Here is a 16,891-nt window from a genome sequence, read left to right as displayed (position 1 = left end):
AGTACGCCAGCCGTTCAAAGGCGCGGCTGGCCGGCGGGCGTTTGGGTGAAAAAGAGTGCCGTGTGCAGCGCGGGCGGCCGGCGGGCGAGAGAAAGAAAGAAAACTTAATTGTCGGAAGAGAAGGGTTCCTGGACGCTTAGCAGAAGGGCCAGGTGGCCGTTATCTGATAGCTGGCGGCGACCTCTTCGGCGCGCTCGATGGCGCCTGCCTGGACGGCGGGGTCCGACCTGCGCAGCACTTCTTCCCAGGCGTCTGGTGAGGGATCTTCTATAAGAGCTTCCGGAGGAGGATCTTCCGGGCAGTCCCATAGCATATGATCGAGGGTGGCAGTGCTACCGCAGTGTTTGCAGGTGGGGTCTATGAGATTGGGTTAAATGTGGGCGTAAATGTACGGGTTCGGGAAAAAAGGGTTTGAAGTCTTCTCCAAGCCACCTCTTGGTGTTTGGAGAGTGACTTGTGCGGGGGAGGATAGATTCTTCTAGAGAGTTTGTAGAATTGTGCAATTTCGTGGTACGAAATCACTGCCTCCATCTCGGATCCCCCTGGACGAGAGCCCACCGCTCGGCCGACAAAACCACCTAGCGTCGGTGACGGGAGCGGTCGCATACCGCGTCGGCTCCGTGACAAATCGCAATCAATTGCGATACACCAACTTTTTCCCCTGCAAACCTGGTATTATCGTCTCCAGGAACCTCAGCGGCACCCGTCTACACCACGTTTGTTAAGGTGGGGCCAATTTTTGACCACTTTTCTGTCATTTGAAGCTTTCGTCACGCCGCGGTGGTGCTAAGCCTAACGGCGCCGGGGCCTGCGATGGCCCCGGTCGGGGATCCCTCGGCTCTGGCGGCTCCAAATCAAGTCACCGGATACGACCCGCAGTCCTTGCAAGATCGTAACAATGGATACCCATCAATCCGAGGATACGGCGAGGATCCTCTACCAACCGAGGACGACTACCTACAAGATATGGTCCGCGTCTGGCGCGGAGAGAAGAACGCGGCGGCGGCATCGAGGGACGCTGGTGCTGGTGCCACCCAGCACCAGGCGCCGGCTAGCTCTGCGCATACGCAGGGCGGGAGTGCGCTGAACGCAGCCTCGAAGATCTCCCAGCAACTCCGGTGGCGGCCGCAGAACACGCCGCGCATTGAAAAAGATGACATCGTCGTAGTGCTGAAACCAAGAACCACGGTCGACCTCAAGGCAACTTTTGGTCCTAGACAAGCCGGCGCTGCAGTCCGCAGCATCCTCGTGGACGACACAAATGCTGGACTTGCGGTGTGGCCTGTTTGGGACCAAAACGTCCTTGTATGTGCACTAAAATCAGTCGACGCCGCGGAGAAGCTGCTCCGGGATATTGTGCTGCGGGCAGGGGAACGCGGGGAAGTTATCCCAATCCGTCAGCGTAGTGCTTGTTGGAATTGACTTTTGTGCGGAGGTATGAAACGAGATTGTTATGGTGCAGTGATCGCTGCCTGCCGTATTTCTGGTGTTATGCCATTTGGCTTCAGTTATATTCTTGGTGAAGGTCAGGCCGGGTGTGCTATCCCTGCTGACGCTGTTGCCTAGCCGCGTGCAGGAGTGGGGATCATTAAGTAAAGTGAGGCCGAGATCGCGTGAAGTTTCCCATAGCTTCGTGCCTTTCTTGGTGGACTTAACGTGTTCCCATTCAGCATGGGCTGCGTTAAAGTCTCCGACTACGAGGAGTTGCGCTCCTTTAGTGAAGATCATAGTCTTACGCAATAAATTTGGAACAGCTGCCCTTTATCTTGGGGAGAGCTGTACACATTAAGTATGAAAAGATTTCTGTCTCCTGTATTGCGAGGAACAACCTCTATCAGTTTTTCTTTTTTTTTCTGAGTGTAATTAGCCGTTATGCCATCGAATTCGCATTGGATAGCCGTGATGTTTCTTTGTACTAGAATAGCGGTTAATTGTTCTTTTTTGGTGTCCGCGCCTTTCTGCATGAAGCTTTTGAATCCCGCTAATTTGGTTTTTCCTCTATTTTCTTGGAGCGCTATTGCGTCCGGATTTTCTTCAGTATTCTGGATTAGAAGCTGCAGGTGATCCTTCTTGGGAAGGAAGTGCCTGCAGTTCCACTGCCATACGTTAATTCTCTGCGGGCGGGGGGCCATATTGCCCATGAATTGGTTGCATTCCGTGTGTAGTGATCCTGGCCGCCAGGTTGGCCATTTCTTTCTTAACTTCGTCGATGATAAAACTTTTGAATTCTGCCAGTGTAGCCGCGAATTTGGCATCTACACGTTCTAGATCGCCCTTTCTGTTGGCCTCTACTTTGGCAAATCTGAGGTCCACTTCGTCGACTAAATCTGCTACCGTCGTTTCCGTTTTTTTCTTGGGAGGTGTGATAGGAGTATCTGCCATCGAATTGGCCGGCCTTTTAGGTCTAGATGCCACCTCCACGACCATAGCCTTATCTCCTAGCTTATCTTCTTGCTTGGGAAGAGCAGGGGATGTGTGTTTGATCACTGAGGGGCCTAATGCGAGGAAAACGAGGAGGAATGCGCCGCGAAGGAGGGGAGTGTCGCTACTTTAAGAACATCAAGGGGCTTTAGCGAGGGCGTTCCGTGGACCCCTTAGCAACGCTGCAACACGCTGTCGCGTCCCACTGTTTAAGCGTAAAGGGGCAGTGAGGAGAGCTCTATTATTATTTTTTTAATACCAAAATCCGACAGTTCGGCATTTCATAGCTTTGTTGCCGCTTGACCGGCAGCGAAAGATGCATTTATTTCTAAGAAATTTGTTTGGTTTGTTTATGGGGTTTAACGTCCCAAAGCGACTAAGGCTATGAGGGACGCCGTAGTGAAGGGCTCTGGAATTTCCGACCACGTGGGGTTCTTTAGCGTGCACTGACATCGCACAGTACACGAGCCTCTAGAATTTCTCCTCCAAAGAAATTCAACTGCCTCGGCCGGGATCGAACCCGCGTCTCTCGGATCAGCAGCCGTGGACCATAACCACTGAGCCACCGCCGCGGCCTTAGAAATTCGGATTCGAAGTTGAAAAAGATTTTCCCTCCGCTGATTCAAACTTGGGACTCTGTTATGACGACACAGGACTTAATGACGTGAAACATGACTTGAGCATGACTTAACGCAGACTCCGTGATTTCTGCCGGCTAGCGGTGCCGCCTAGCAGCAGCCGAAGTGAAAGCTACCGCCGGCCGCACGTTGAAGGCATCTATCAGCTATTGCGGCCGTCGCTACCGTCGCTTCGTTTACGTTTGCACCGGCGTTTTGCCAGCGTTACAATGTATCCCGTTCTCGAAGTCGTCAACGAAGTTCTAGCAAATAGACACCTTTAGCATACCGTGTACCTTGTTACCGTTAGCGGAGTACCGGGAACCCGCCTACCGCCGGTGAGTAGGCGCTGATTGGTCCCGATGGTGCAGGCGCGCGCGTAGCTGACGGGTACGTGGCGCCATCTGGCGACGTCAAGGAGATTTGCACATGCATTGGCTGCGCGCGGGCTCCCGGAACTCAGGTACCGGTGCATGAAATCAGAATTGTTTTAGCAATATTAAGGGATATTACCCAGTGTTTCCATAAAGTTTTGATTCGGGTTAGATTTTGTTGAAGAGTGACGGCGTCAGTTTTCTGGTACAAATCGGGTGGTAAATTACGCAATCATTGGCGGATAATCGGATATTAAAGGTAACGTTAGAAGGAGGGTCGTTAATGCAAATAAGAAAAAGCAAGGGTCCGAGCACTGTGCCTTGGGAAACACCTGAAGTAACCGGAGAATGAAGGGACCACGATTTGTTAGCATAGACGGATTTGCTGCTCTCTTTTAGTCAAAACATTTTGAAGCTACTTCGGTACTAAATGAATAAGGTTGAGACGCGAGAGTTTTAGTAGTAATCTTTAATCTTTATGTAAGCCTTAAGTAAGTAGTAGTCCTAATTAGCAAAAATAACCGTCATAGCGAAGCTTGTTTTGCGTTGACGTCAGAGGTGAAATGGTAGTCTTTGAAGTCTGAGTTGACACCAGAAGTTGAAAGGGACACACATGGAAATAAAGGGCTACAGACCAAACGATCTTGAAAGTTTGTATTGCCATCAAAAAGGCCTACGGCAGTAGTAGTCATGAAAATGAGCTCGAAGAACCAGTGTGCATGGTTAAGAAATGATCAGAAATGATTTCAGTTGTGGCGGTTTGGTATCGGTAGGCTCCAGCGCTGATGTGCACCTTGACGTCACAGTCGAACGGCCAACCTAGACTACTATATTCCCAATGACGTCAGCGTCGCCGGCAAGCACTGGTTGTTCCTGTGAGAAACAGTGTGTTCAGTAAGGTCGGAATAATTGGAGCAAGTGCACACTCACATCACTAGATGCGGGTGAAAATGCCGATCAGTTCTTCGCAAGCTCATAGTCATGTTAAGTTATGTTCTAGTCAACCCCTGCGTCTGAAACTTTCTAGAAAGCTTCTCAGGCTCCTGAAGTAAGTGGCATTTTTTTTGTTGAAAGCTTTGTCTGTATCCCGTTAAATCAACTTTCAGATAAAATAAAGTGATCAATCAGTGGGAAGCGCAGTGGAAAGTGGAAAGCCAGCGCAGAGGTACAGAGGCATATGCTCTCAACAGCGATAAAGGGAGGCAGTGGAGTGGGAAATGCATAGGATGTCACGAGATATGATGTACGTGAAGAGGTTTCCTCGCGTCTGGCACCGCGCAAGCTGCGCTTATGCCAGAGATAAGGATCTGAACGCGATAGGATACGGGGTGTTACGATGCAAGACACTGCGGGCCTGTGGGCCAGAGATCCGGAAACTGTTTGTGCCGCGAGCGCTCGGACCTTTACTCGGCGTCGCAGGGTGCCGGCCTCTTCACGGACGCGGGGCTCATGTTCGGCGTTCGAAAACGCGAACGTAAATGCCCAAAGACGCGAACGCGTGGACACGGCGTTCGAGAGCGCGACCGCCAGCGCAGAGGTACGCTTCCTCCCGAGAACGCCCAGCTGGGTCACGTGGGCACGGCGTTCGAGGGAGCTGAGTGAACGCACGGGAGTGAACGAGGAGAGTCGTCCTCCAGCTGCGGAAGAGAGCAGCTGCTCGGGGAGCCAGCCTGTACCTTCGAAAGGCCTGGGGCCCTCTTTTCTTTTGGGTCACATTTTCTTAATAAAGACCCAATTCCCAGCCTTCACCGAGTCCACAGCCCGTACTTCGCAACAAACTGCTTGACAGCGGCTGGATAAGGACAAGGCTGGTGGACAACTGCTGACGAGAGAGCGTCTTCGAGGATCTGGGATCAACAGAGCTCCGCTACGTGGCTCAGGGAGTCACCTTCGTCGCAGTGCAGCGTGAACGCCAGGCGTGAATACAACCGCTAAAAGGCAACATTGACTATCTGGGATCGACGGACTTGGCAGTTCCTGTCTTCGGAATACACGGTGGCCATTGAGGGCTCCTAGTTGGGTGAGTGCTGAAGCGACTACGTATTGCCAGATGGTTTAGAACTGGGTTCTATCTGAGCAATCGACTGCATTTATTCACCACAGGGTTTGTGATTAGTTTGCAGATTTTGTAGTCGGCTCTCGCCAACCATGGATTTAAAGAAATTTAGTAAAGACGAATTGCTGCTGTTGGCAACTGAACTTGGTTTAGAAGTAAACCAACGTACGCGGAAGCCAGAGATTCGCCGTAGAATTGAAGAGGCGGAGTTTAAAGAGGGCGAGATAAAGGAGGCTTGGGAAAACATATGTCGAGCGCAGAAGGAAAATGAGCGGAAAAGAATAGAAGAGCAACGGCTAAAGGAAGAGCAACAGAAGCGGGAAATAGAGGAACAGGAACGGGAGTTGAAGATATTGCAGCTTGAAACTGGTCAATTCGCGCTACAAGGAACATACACACGGAAACACAAACGGACGAAGCGCGAATTGTTTATGTTCCTTGTAGCGCGAATTGATCAGTAGGAAGCACCAACTAGCCCCCGCTGTTGCATTGTTGCAGCTTGAAGTTGAGATGCTACGAAAAAGCAGTAAAGAATGAAGGATGCGTAACTTCGGCAAAAGTGGAGAAGGAGAAGGCTGACGAGCGAGAAAGGCAGAAAGAAAAGAAACAGGTGGAGGTGGAAGCGGAGAGAGAGAACAAAAAGATTGAGCTCAAAATCGAGAAGGCAAGGCTCGAACGCGCAAGGTTAGAACGGGGTGAAAGTGCCGTCACACCTCAGGGAGGTAATGTTAAGATGACGAACTTGCTTCAGCCGTTCAAAGTAGGCGATGACATTGCTCTCTACCTCGTAAATTTCGAAAGGCTGTGCGAGAGACAGTCCATTAGACGCGACATATGGCCAGAAAAGTTGATGGCGTTGCTCCCGGGAGAAGCTTCACAGGTTGTGGCTCGCTTGGGTTCTAGTGAAGCGGGTAACAATGATATGGTGAAATCAAGCCTGCTCGCGAAGTACACGATCTCAACAGAAGAGTTCAGGAGAAGATTTCGGACATCCAGAAAAAAAGCAGAATGAAAGTTTTCTGGAATTTGCGTGCACTTTAAACGACAACCTGAAGCAGTGGGTAAAAGGCTCAAAGGCAGGGGACGATTTCAAAAAGCTTAAAGGAAAGGAACGCCAGACCGTGGCCGAGTTGGATAAGCGTGACGCCACGAGAAATAAGTTTGTTCGGGCGTCCAAGCGGCACGGGCGTGAAAAAGAAGTAGATGCGCCTCAATCTATAAGTTCCGAAAGTGAAACGGAGGGTAGCCTTGAGAAGTGTGCACAAAACAGTGCAGAACGGTCCCACCGCAGGGTGGATGGCAAAGATGAGCTAGGCGAGCTCAAAGGCAGTCAAGCAGACGCGTAAACGCAAAGGGACAATCCTCAGAGGTACGAGTCGCATAACCCAGAGGCAGTGAAACGTCCGGGGGTCATTTGCGTGGAGTTGGTGCGTAGCTGCAACGCCAGCGAGATAGTTACTCGTCAACCAGGAGAGAAGTGTACCCTTAGTGAGTGTGGGACGATCACCCGGAAAAGAGGACGTCGAAAGCTACCACAGCAAGTTTGTGGCGCCAGGCTACAGGAAAAGGCACAGGGAACTCGTTTCCGTCTGCCGTGTCAGCAGACGGGTCAGAAGGGGAATAGTGCAGCCGGCTCAAAGTGTGAAGGCGGGACAGCCAATCGTATTGCTCGCAGACCATTATTGTATAATAGTGTTCGGCACTGCACGCGCTACCGAGGCGTTCACAGTGTGTCGGCAGGGCACAGAAACGAAGACAGTGGTCAAAGAATGTCCAACGTTAGGGGTGACTTCTTTCGTCGCGATTCCGCAGCTGAAGTGGTCAGACGGACGCGACCCCGAAGGGCACGGCTAAAATCTTAATCCGTGAGCACAAATGAGAGGTTACCTGTGCTTATCGTTTTCTTTTTTGACCACATTGAAATGCAATGTTGCGCGTTGCTTTTGTTGTGTGTTTTGCCATGAGTTGACGTGAGCCGAATACTTGTTTAGCAAAAACAGGCAGGGAGACTTTTTCTGGAAATCGGCGTCTGGCAGTCGTTCGTCGCTTGGGTACCGTCAGCCAGGGGGTTCCGCGAACGTGTGTGTGTGTGTGTGTGCGCGCGCACGAAGTGAGCGCATGCATTTGCCCTGTTGGTGTCCGGAGCGCCTTCTCCCGACCCTGCATCTGCGGACGCAGCCTCGGCGAAGGTCTTCAACGGGGGGAGGAGTTTGTTACGTTGCAAGACACTGCGGGCCTGTGGGCCAGAGATCCGGAAACTGTGTGTGCCGCGAGGAACGCTGGCTCCATGCCGCCGGAGCAGACGTGTTCACATCGGCTCTGTCACTGCTAACCAATTACGCAGTGCTAATTGCCTCGAAACAAAGTTTTCCTTGCACCAATGTGTCCGTGAAGGCGAGCGGCATCGACCGATACCAGCTGACCCTAGAGGTGCGTTTTTCTTTGCCAAATTTTGTGACTTTTTCTACCGCTGCCGTGTGAAAGTGTGCTAGGCCTAAGCTTGTCCCGCGGACGCTAGGCCCAGCACCGTCGCACCGGTCGCCGCCTGCCGCACTCCTCGGCGGCGGCCGAGATGGAGGCGTCCGTTACGACGAGTGAGGCGTCCGCTACGTCTACAATGATCGTGGACAACCAAATGTGCGTTCAAGTTCAACCGTACTCCTCGGCGGCGGCCGAGATGGAGGCGTCCGTTACGACGAGGGAGGCGTCCGCTACGTCTACAATGATTGTAGACAACCAAATGTGCGTTCGAGTTCAAGGCAAAGAGATATCACCAGAGGAATACCACAACGACGCCGGATGGACGCTCGCGGGGGAACGCATGTCGAGGCTGCGCCAGCGGACCCCCGACGGCGGCAAGCCTGACGGACCCGGCGGGAGTCAAACAAGCCCGAAATCGAAATTCCACAAGAACGTCAGAGCCTCGGTCATCAAGGCAGCACGCATGCCAGCCATGCCACTGGAAGAGAGCAAGATAGTCGTCAGACCCAGAGGGGGACTGGACATCGTCAAGACCGGCACCACCACCGTCGCTGCGGCCATACTCGCCGCGGCCAAGATCACGAGCGAGGAAAGCGCCGCGGACACCATCTGCCCCAACACGCAACAGAACATCATGGTCGTCAGTACACCGAACGAAGACAACGCGGCTAGGTACGCTAAAATCCAGGAAATCTATATTCAAGACAACTCCTACGAAGTCAGCGCATATCGCACGGCTCCTCACGACACCGTAAAGGGCATCATCAGAGGCATCCCCATCGATGCGAGCACCGAAGAGATAGATAGGAACATCGTCAACGAGAGAAACCCGCTAGCAGTGGGCGCAAAGAGGATCGGCAGCACGACCACCGCGATCGTGGTGTTCCAGGGACCCAAGGTACCGAACTTCGTCCGATACGGAGTCACCCTGATACCGTGCCGCCTCTACAGGAAACAGATCGACGTTTGCAAGCAGTGCGGCCGAGTGGGACACCGAAAGGACGTGTGCCCGACCCCCAATATCAAGACGTGCCTGGCCTGCGGACTCGCCAACCCCAAAGAAGACCATCGCTGTACCCCTAAATGTAAGCTGTGCGGGGACGAACACCCGACCGGAGACCGAACGTGCAAGGCGAAATACAAGATCCCCTACGTAGTGCGCAAGCGACAATGGGAGCGCCGACAGGCCGAACGCCAGCTGCTGTCGGAGAGCGATTTCCCGCCACTCGACAAGCCGCCAGCTGCGGGAAAGTCAAGGACTCCATCTGAGAACCGCGCACCACATTCCAGAGACAGCAGCTGCAAGAGAAGCCTCAGTAGGAAAAGGTCACCATCACGTGAGCGAGTCAGCTGGGCTGAAGCAGCTAAAGGGAACAATATAAGGAACGCGCATAAAATCACCGAAGCCACGAAGAAAGACGATATAAACAAGATGCGAGAAGCCAACGAGACATTAAGACAAGAGAACGCGGCGCTGCGCACGACCATCAACAGCCTCACGAGAGAGATCGCCGAGATCCGTAAGTTGCTGCAATGCAACAACGAGCCTCCACAGAGACTCACGCCAAGCACAAGCACGACCGACGAAACAACCATGAACACCCAGGAGACAGCCGTAGAGGAACCGGCACCTAAGAAGCGAGCCGTCGAGGCCACGCGCAAGCAAACAGAGAACAATCGAATCGACAACCCCGAGGCCAAATTCGAAGCGACGTTCACCAAACTCGAACAATTAATCACGGCGAACATCGCAGCAGTGACAGCAATGAAACAAACAATGGAGATCTACCAAGCCGAGAACACGAACAGATTCGCCTACATCGAAAGGACCCTACAGCCGATAGTGAGCCACCCGACGTTTGCGCCCCTCTTCGCGCAACACCCACCCAACCAGGGAACCGCGTACACACCAACGCAACCATGGCTGCCAACGCAACAGCAGCAGCAGCCGTAACAGCGTGGCAGTGGAACTGTCGCGGCCTCGGAAGGAAGAAGGCAGTCATCCAACAGCACATCGCACATGCCGCGCGCAAACCAGACGTGATCCTATTACAAGAAACGCTCACCGACGCACCGTCCCTGCCCGGCTACAGAGTGCACAAGGGCCAGCCCGACGGGAGAGGCCTGTGCACCCTGGTCAGGAAAGGAATCACGTTCGTTGAGCACGAGCTGCAAAGCAATATGAAGATCGAGCACACACTCACCGAAATCATCCCGGGCAAGAAGAGAAAAGGAAGCATTTTTCTGCTCAACATATACAGCAACCCATCGCAGAGAAAACAGAGATTCAAAACAATACTACACAGAGCTAGCACCGCGGCAGGCCGCAACACGCTAATCGTCTGCGGCGACTTCAACGCGATGAACCCAGCCTGGGGCTACAACAAGTACACAGCAAAGGGCCGCGACCTGTACCAAGACGCCATGGAACTCGACTTCACCCTCATCACGGACCCGACGCACCCGACGAGAATCGGTAACTCTGTGTCCCGGGACACCACTCCGGACCTCACGTTCGTCAAGAACGACGTCCGGGGCGCGATCACCTGGCGAAACACGGGAACCGACCTCGGCAGCGACCACACCATCGTGGAAATCAGCATACCGGAACACAACGACACCAGCATCAAAACACACAGATGGGTAGACTGGGATGCCTTCCGAGACGCCAGAAGCCAGAAGACAGACGCTGACGGCGAGATCGAAGACATAGAGACGTGGACGGCCGAAATCACCAAGAGCGTACGCGACGCGACCAAAGAAATTGAAACGGACGCTGCGATTGATAAAGTAGACAGCCGGCTGGCGCATCTTATCGAAGCCAAGCAGTCGATACTCAGTCGCTGGAAGAACCAACGGCTCAACCGCAGACTCAGAAAGAAGGTGGCGGAGGTCAACCGAGCGATCGAGGAGCACTGCCGCGCTCTATGCACGCAACAGTGGAACGAGATCTGCAACGCGGCAGACGGGCAGATGCATAGCGGGAAGACGTGGAACCTGCTGCGGCACCTGCTCGACGAAACGAAGACCAAGTCGCACCAAAGGGATAGACTCGCCAAGCTCATACATCGGGATGTCTCGGTACTGGGTGCTGATGCAGTCACCAGGCGCATCAATGACAAATACCTGCCCACTACGCCCACCGAACAACACGCGCCGTACGGCGGCCTACCCAACGCGAAGCTCGATCGTGACATCGACGTCGAGGAGGTCCGCGCGGCCCTGCACGCCCTCAACAGCCGGTCGGCAGCTGGCCCGGACCTCGTCACGAACAAGGCGCTCAAGAACCTCGACGACGGCTCGATTGAGAACCTCGCAAAATACTTCAACAAGTGCTGGAGAGCGGCCGCGCTACCAAAGCAGTGGAAGACAGCCAAGACTATCCTGATACCCAAGCCGGGGAAGCCACCGGACACGGACAACCTTCGGCCCATCTCGCTCACGTCCTGCGTGGGCAAGGTGCTGGAGCACGTCCTGCTCAACAGGTGGCAAGACTACCTGGAACGAGAGGGGCTGTATCCGGCCACGGTGATCGGCTTTAGACAGCACCTCAGCACGCAGGACGCGATGCTGCAGCTCAAATACCAAATCATAGACAATGGCGGCAGCGCCCGCGACAACAAGGCAATCCTGGGTCTCGACCTAAAGAGCGCCTTTGATAATGTGAAACACTCGGCGATTCTGTCCCAAGTCTCTAAGCTCAACATGGGCGAAAGATCCTACAACTACATCAAGGACTTCCTCACGGACAGGACCGCCCAGCTACGAGCAGGCGACCTACAAACGCAAGAGAAGAAGCTCGGGAGCACCGGCACACCGCAGGGATCGGTCATTTCGCCGATGCTGTTCAACCTGGTAATGATCGGAGTGGCCGAGAAGCTCGCGGACATCGAAGACGTCAGGCACACCATCTACGCGGACGATATCACACTGTGGGTGACCGGCGGCAGTGACGCCCACATCGAGGGCGCTCTGCAAGCAGCCGTCGACGCGATAGAAGACCACCTGGAAGGCACCGGCTTGAGATGTTCGCCGAGCAAATCGGAGCTCCTCATACTCCCACCTACCAACAATGGCAGATGCAAGAGCAGACAACGCGAATGCGAAAAAATCAGAATCGTAACCAAATCCGGCAACGTGATCCCCGAGGTCAGCAAAATCAGGATCCTAGGCATGGTCATCGAAAAGCATGGAAGAAACGGCGAAACCATCGCCCGTCTCACGGCAAAAGCGGCCAACGCTATGCGACTCCTCAAAAGAGTAACTTCCCGGAAGGCTGGCATGAGAGAGGAGAGCCTAATCAGGCTCGTCCAATCCTTCATCATCAGCCACGTCGCGTACGTTGCAGCCTACCATAGATGGCTGCAACACGAACGCAACAAAATTAATGTAATCATCAGGAGAGCGTACAAGGCGGCGCTGGGCCTGTTCGAGTCCACGAGCACGACCCGCCTCTTACAACTCGGGATCCACAACACGCTCGAAGAAATAGCCGAAGCGCAACGGACCTCTCAACTGGAGCGGCTGTCCACGACCAAAGCCGGGAGGAAGATACTGGACGACCTGGGAATAGGACACTCGAACGACGCGCAGACGAAGCTCCCCGTCCCCGAAGAGGTCCGACGCCAGACCAGAATCGACCCCATACCCAAGAACATGAACCCCGAGTATAACAAGGAAAGAAGAGCGGCGAGGGCCAAGGCTCTCATCGACCTGCACGCCAACGACGAGCACGCGCGGTACGTGGACGCGGCCGAATACCAACGGAACGCCTTCGCAGCGGTCGTCATAGAGGCGTCGACCGGCGCCACGAAGACGGCAGCGAGCGTGAGAGGCGCCGGAGCGGAACAAGCGGAGGAGGTGGCCATCGCCCTGGCCATTGCCGACGCAGACTGCTACACGGTGCTGAGTGACTCGAGACAGGCGGTGCGAAACTTCGCCAAAGGCCAAGTCTGCAGGGAGGCCGAGCGCGTACTACGAGCGACTAAACTGCAAGACAGAAGAGTAAGAATCAAGTGGTTTCCGGCGCACGCGGGCGACGCGTCGGAACGCAGTGCGAACCACAATGAGACGGCACATGCAGCGGCGCGAGCGCTAACCAACCGCGCCCCGGCAACAGACCGTCCGACGTGGTTCGGAGCCAAGGACCGCATGACCGACTACAGCGAAATCACGAAGGCCTACCGCCTGGCTCGCAGGACTCTCCCACCCCCGCACCCGAGGCTGAGTCGAGCGGAGGCGGTACTACTGAGACAGCTCCAGACCGGATCGCTACCGAGCCCGAGACTGATGCATCGCATGTACCCCGAGACCTACCCGACCGATACGTGTAGAGTCTGCCGGAGGGAGCCGGCAGATCACACGCACATCCTGTGGGACTGCATCAAAAATCCAAAGGAAGCAAGATCAGGAACAATCCCGCCGCGGCTGGAGGCAGCCGCGAAGAGCAACGACCATGACCAACAGCTATGGGCCGTCCAGCAGGTCCTCGGGGCGCTCGAAAGGCAGGGATCCAGCGAGCCGGCAACGGCGAGCGGAGACCCGCGCCGAGTAACGGCAGCCTCGTAGACGACGTAGGCCCTCGTCGGGGCGCGCGAGCGTCCAACTGCAGGCACAAATAAAGTTTACTCCAATCCAATCCAATGTGCCGCGAGCGTTCGGACCTTTACTCGGCGTCGCAGGGTGCCGGCCTCTTCACGGACGCAGGGCTCACGTTCGGCGTTCGAAAACGCGAACGTAAATGCCCAGGGACGCGAACGCGTGGACACGGCGTTCGAGAGCGCGACCGTCAGCGCAGAGGGACGCCTCCTCCCGAGAACGCCCAGCTGGGTCACGTGGGCACGGAGTTCGAGGGAGCTGAGTGAACGCACGGGAGTGAACGAGGAGAGTCGTCCTCCAGCAGCGGAAGAGAGCAGCAGCTCGGGGAGCCAGCCTGTACCTTCCAAAGGCCTGGGGCCCTCTTTTCTTTTGGGTCACATTTTCTTAATAAAGACCCAATTCCCAGCCTTCACCGAGTCCACAGCCCCTACCTCGCAACAGGGGATTCCCCTGCGTGACACCCCTTCCCGCGAGACCCTTCGCAGCGATTCGTAGGCTAGCCTGGCGTTTGCACAAAACATCAGCAAAACCAGGACAGCGAATGGCTGCTAAAGGCTTAACGCAGAGGATCCCCGCACTTTTTCTTTCTTAAGTCTGATTGAACTTAATGTTTTTAAAGTTTTTTTCACAATTTACGTCAATCAGAATCCTTCCATAGCGATGGCGATCCAAAAGGAATCAGCGCTGCTGAAATGCAAACTTCGGGCAATAATTGCTACTCTGTTTCCGTGATTTTATTGTTGCACCCAGACCGCGGTCCTGATCTGCGGTAATCAGGCCGACGTTAGCCAGGCTTTGTTTTTGAGACCTTTGACCGCTTGTACCCGGAAAATACCGCAAACCCTGATTTAAAATCTCGGAGGTTATTCACAGGTCTTCATAAATTTGCAGACTACCTACTCATTCAATCAGCGCTGTGAAGTTTCTTCTATTTCACGCGAGCTTGAAAAGCCTCATTGGGTATGACAACCTGCTCATTTCATCAGCCTTGCCTCCTGTACTGCCTTTGCTAGAAGTAACGAGTCGGCGGAGTTTGCTTCTTATGCATGTAGCGCAACACTTATTAAATTCCTTAGTGTCGAAACCTGTGTAGGGTATAGCGAGCTTTTGTACTCACCTTTCGGGACTGTTTTCTCTTAAGGGGTGATGCAAAGGATCCACGTTATTACTCTCCCATGCTTTCCGTTCGTGTACAAAAAAAGGCGAAGCTCATAAAATGGTCCGGTGTTCATTTCGTTGAAGAAGCATGCGTCATACACGAAGTGCAAACATCGAAAGAAGAATATTCACCTTCCATATGTGCCCTCGAGACTACATTCTGGAGGACGCTGCCTACGAGCTTCGCTTATGCATCGCAGACAGCACAATAGGCATTTCGAGTATGAACAATACAGTGCAGTCTGTGACAAAAGCACCCATTACATAAGTTAAAAATTTATAACCAAAATGGCTAATTATAAATCATTTGCGCTTTCTACGTACAGGGATCAAAAACAAGCGTTCCGAAATACCCCGCACCTTTCAAAGTAAGAGCGTTACGGAGCTTGTGAGGGGAAAACCTTACGCAAGCTTTTCACTTCTCGTGGAGGTCACCAAGTGGGCTGTGACTGAATGTGACGTCACCGTTCCTCCTTGACGAAGCGGAGTCGAAAGTTTCCACTGCGCACGGAGGCCTCTAGGAGCAGTGCTGAGGGGTGTCGAGGTGAGCTGGCGCTTGCCTGCTCCTGACACATGTGTGTCATGATGCCGGTAACGCCTGCTAATGCGGGGCTTTCCTCTTTGTCTGGGCTTTTCGTGAATGCTGATGGCCCATCTACATCAACGTGTACTCGATCACGAGGGTACGCTTTCGCATCATCATCATCATCAACAGCCGGGCTACACCCACTGCATGGCAGAGCCCTCTCCCATGTCTCTCCAATTAACCCAGTCCTTTTCCAGCTGCGGCAACCATATCCTCGCAAGCTTCTTATTCTAATCCGCCCACCTAACTTTTTTGCCACCCTCTGTTACGCTTGCCTTCTGTTGGAATCCACTCCGCTATTAAGGATCAGCGGTTATCCTGCCTTCCAATTACACGCCCTGCCCAAGCCCACTTCTTCCTCTTGATTTAGACTAGGACGTCATCAGCTCTCGTTTGTTCCCTTACGCACTCTGCCCGCTTCCTGTCTCCTAATGTTACACCTATTATTTTTCTTCTCATAGCTCGCTGCGCTGTCCTTAACTTGCTTAAGCTGGAACCTTTTCGTTAGCCTCCACTTTTCTGCTACACGGGTGAGCACCTGTGAGGTAAGGTATAGCTGCTGTACACTTGTGTAGAACAGCTTGTATACTTCTATACGCTATCGAGTTTCACTCTTAAGGCGGAGATGAAGCGTTAGGCAAGCTTTCTTTTAGGCGCCGCGATACTCCAATTTCTGGTTGCATCCCATAGGCTACGCACTGCCGAAGCAAAAGTGGTGCATACCAGGCGCAATCCGATGAGTATTGAGAATAACCGATGACTAACAGCTCTTGCAACTTTTATTGGCAGTTTTCTTCATAGCAGCAGTGTTACAGGTATAAACACGCAAACTGACAGATCTTCAGAGAGAATCGGACACCTCCTTGTCAATCTCGACAGCAGGAGCCGCCGGAAAGTAGTGTGGCAATGTATCCCCGAAGCTCGAGTAACAGACACCACCTTTGCTCCCTCTAGTACATGGAGCTTTTTTTTTTTTATATAGACAGAAAGGATGAACGTGAACCGCTCAGGCAGAATCAGGTGCTAGTGGCCGCTGTGTTTCCAGCGCATTTCTTGCGTTCTCTCTTTTCCTCGGTGCGGTAACTGCGACACCGCGGGCAGCAGAAGCAGAACGGGCCGTGCGTTTGTAGATCACGGCGGCGGCACCCGCGGCGGCCGGTACACCCAGGAGGATGAAAGCCAAGACCAGCCAAGGCCAGACATCACCCCCGCCGTCAGGGCTGCCGAAGTCGTCAGACTCACCCCGTACACGCTGCGTAGAAAACGACCTAAGTTGCTCATTACCTCCGGTAAAAGAAAAAAAAAATGATAAAAATGACGTCCTCAGATTTCTCAATTTATTTATTCATTTTTTGAAATTTTTATCCCAAATAAATGCCACAAAGAGGCCATGATTAAGGTTGGTCTAAAGCCGCTCAGATGCCCGCAGAAATAAAATAAGTACTGCAGTGACTGGGTTTTGATTCCGCGTGGGTGCGAACCCATGAGTTTCGGTATCCATTGCGCGAGAGCACTATGTTATCACCACAGCCGATCTCGCCTTGTGTTGTTGTTGTGGTCCACAAGGTGATAATGGTGCATACCCGCTGCGGGAGATTGG

The 16,891-nt window shown here is 53.5% G+C and overlaps 2 protein-coding genes across 6 annotated transcripts in view; one reads left to right on the top strand and one right to left on the bottom strand.

Moving 5' to 3' along the window:
• Positions 1–7,747: 7,747 nt before the first annotated feature.
• Positions 7,748–9,903, top strand: LOC149370305 (uncharacterized). Its single transcript, XM_089561163.1, has one exon. It carries the CDS (start codon positions 8,041–8,043, stop codon positions 9,901–9,903), a length of 1,863 nt encoding a protein of 620 aa, XP_089417289.1. The 5' UTR covers positions 7,748–8,040.
• Positions 9,904–16,052: 6,149 nt separating this feature from the next.
• The window catches only part of LOC149370302 (scoloptoxin SSD976-like), a 65,902-nt gene continuing 65,063 nt past the window's right edge, over positions 16,053–16,891 (bottom strand). For all 5 annotated transcript variants that reach the window (XM_089561183.1, XM_089561175.1, XM_089561185.1 and 2 more), the window contains one exon: positions 16,053–16,543. In XM_089561183.1, the coding sequence (XP_089417309.1) occupies positions 16,423–16,543 (121 nt within the window). In that variant the 3' untranslated portion in view covers positions 16,053–16,422. The remainder of the gene's footprint in view (positions 16,544–16,891) is intronic.

Source organism: Amblyomma mixtum, chromosome 1, assembly GCF_055824585.1.
Source record: "Amblyomma mixtum isolate Tamu chromosome 1, ASM5582458v1, whole genome shotgun sequence".
Classification (NCBI taxonomy): Eukaryota; Metazoa; Arthropoda; class Arachnida; order Ixodida; family Ixodidae; genus Amblyomma; species Amblyomma mixtum.
The sequence above is the reverse complement of the archived record's forward strand: the minus strand, read 5'-3'. Positions and strand labels throughout refer to the sequence as shown.

Bases quoted from the DNA above. Each gene is read 5' to 3' on its own strand.
- LOC149370305 (XM_089561163.1), top strand. From the start codon at position 8,041: ATGGAGGCGTCCGTTACGACGAGTGAGGCGTCCGCTACGTCTACAATG.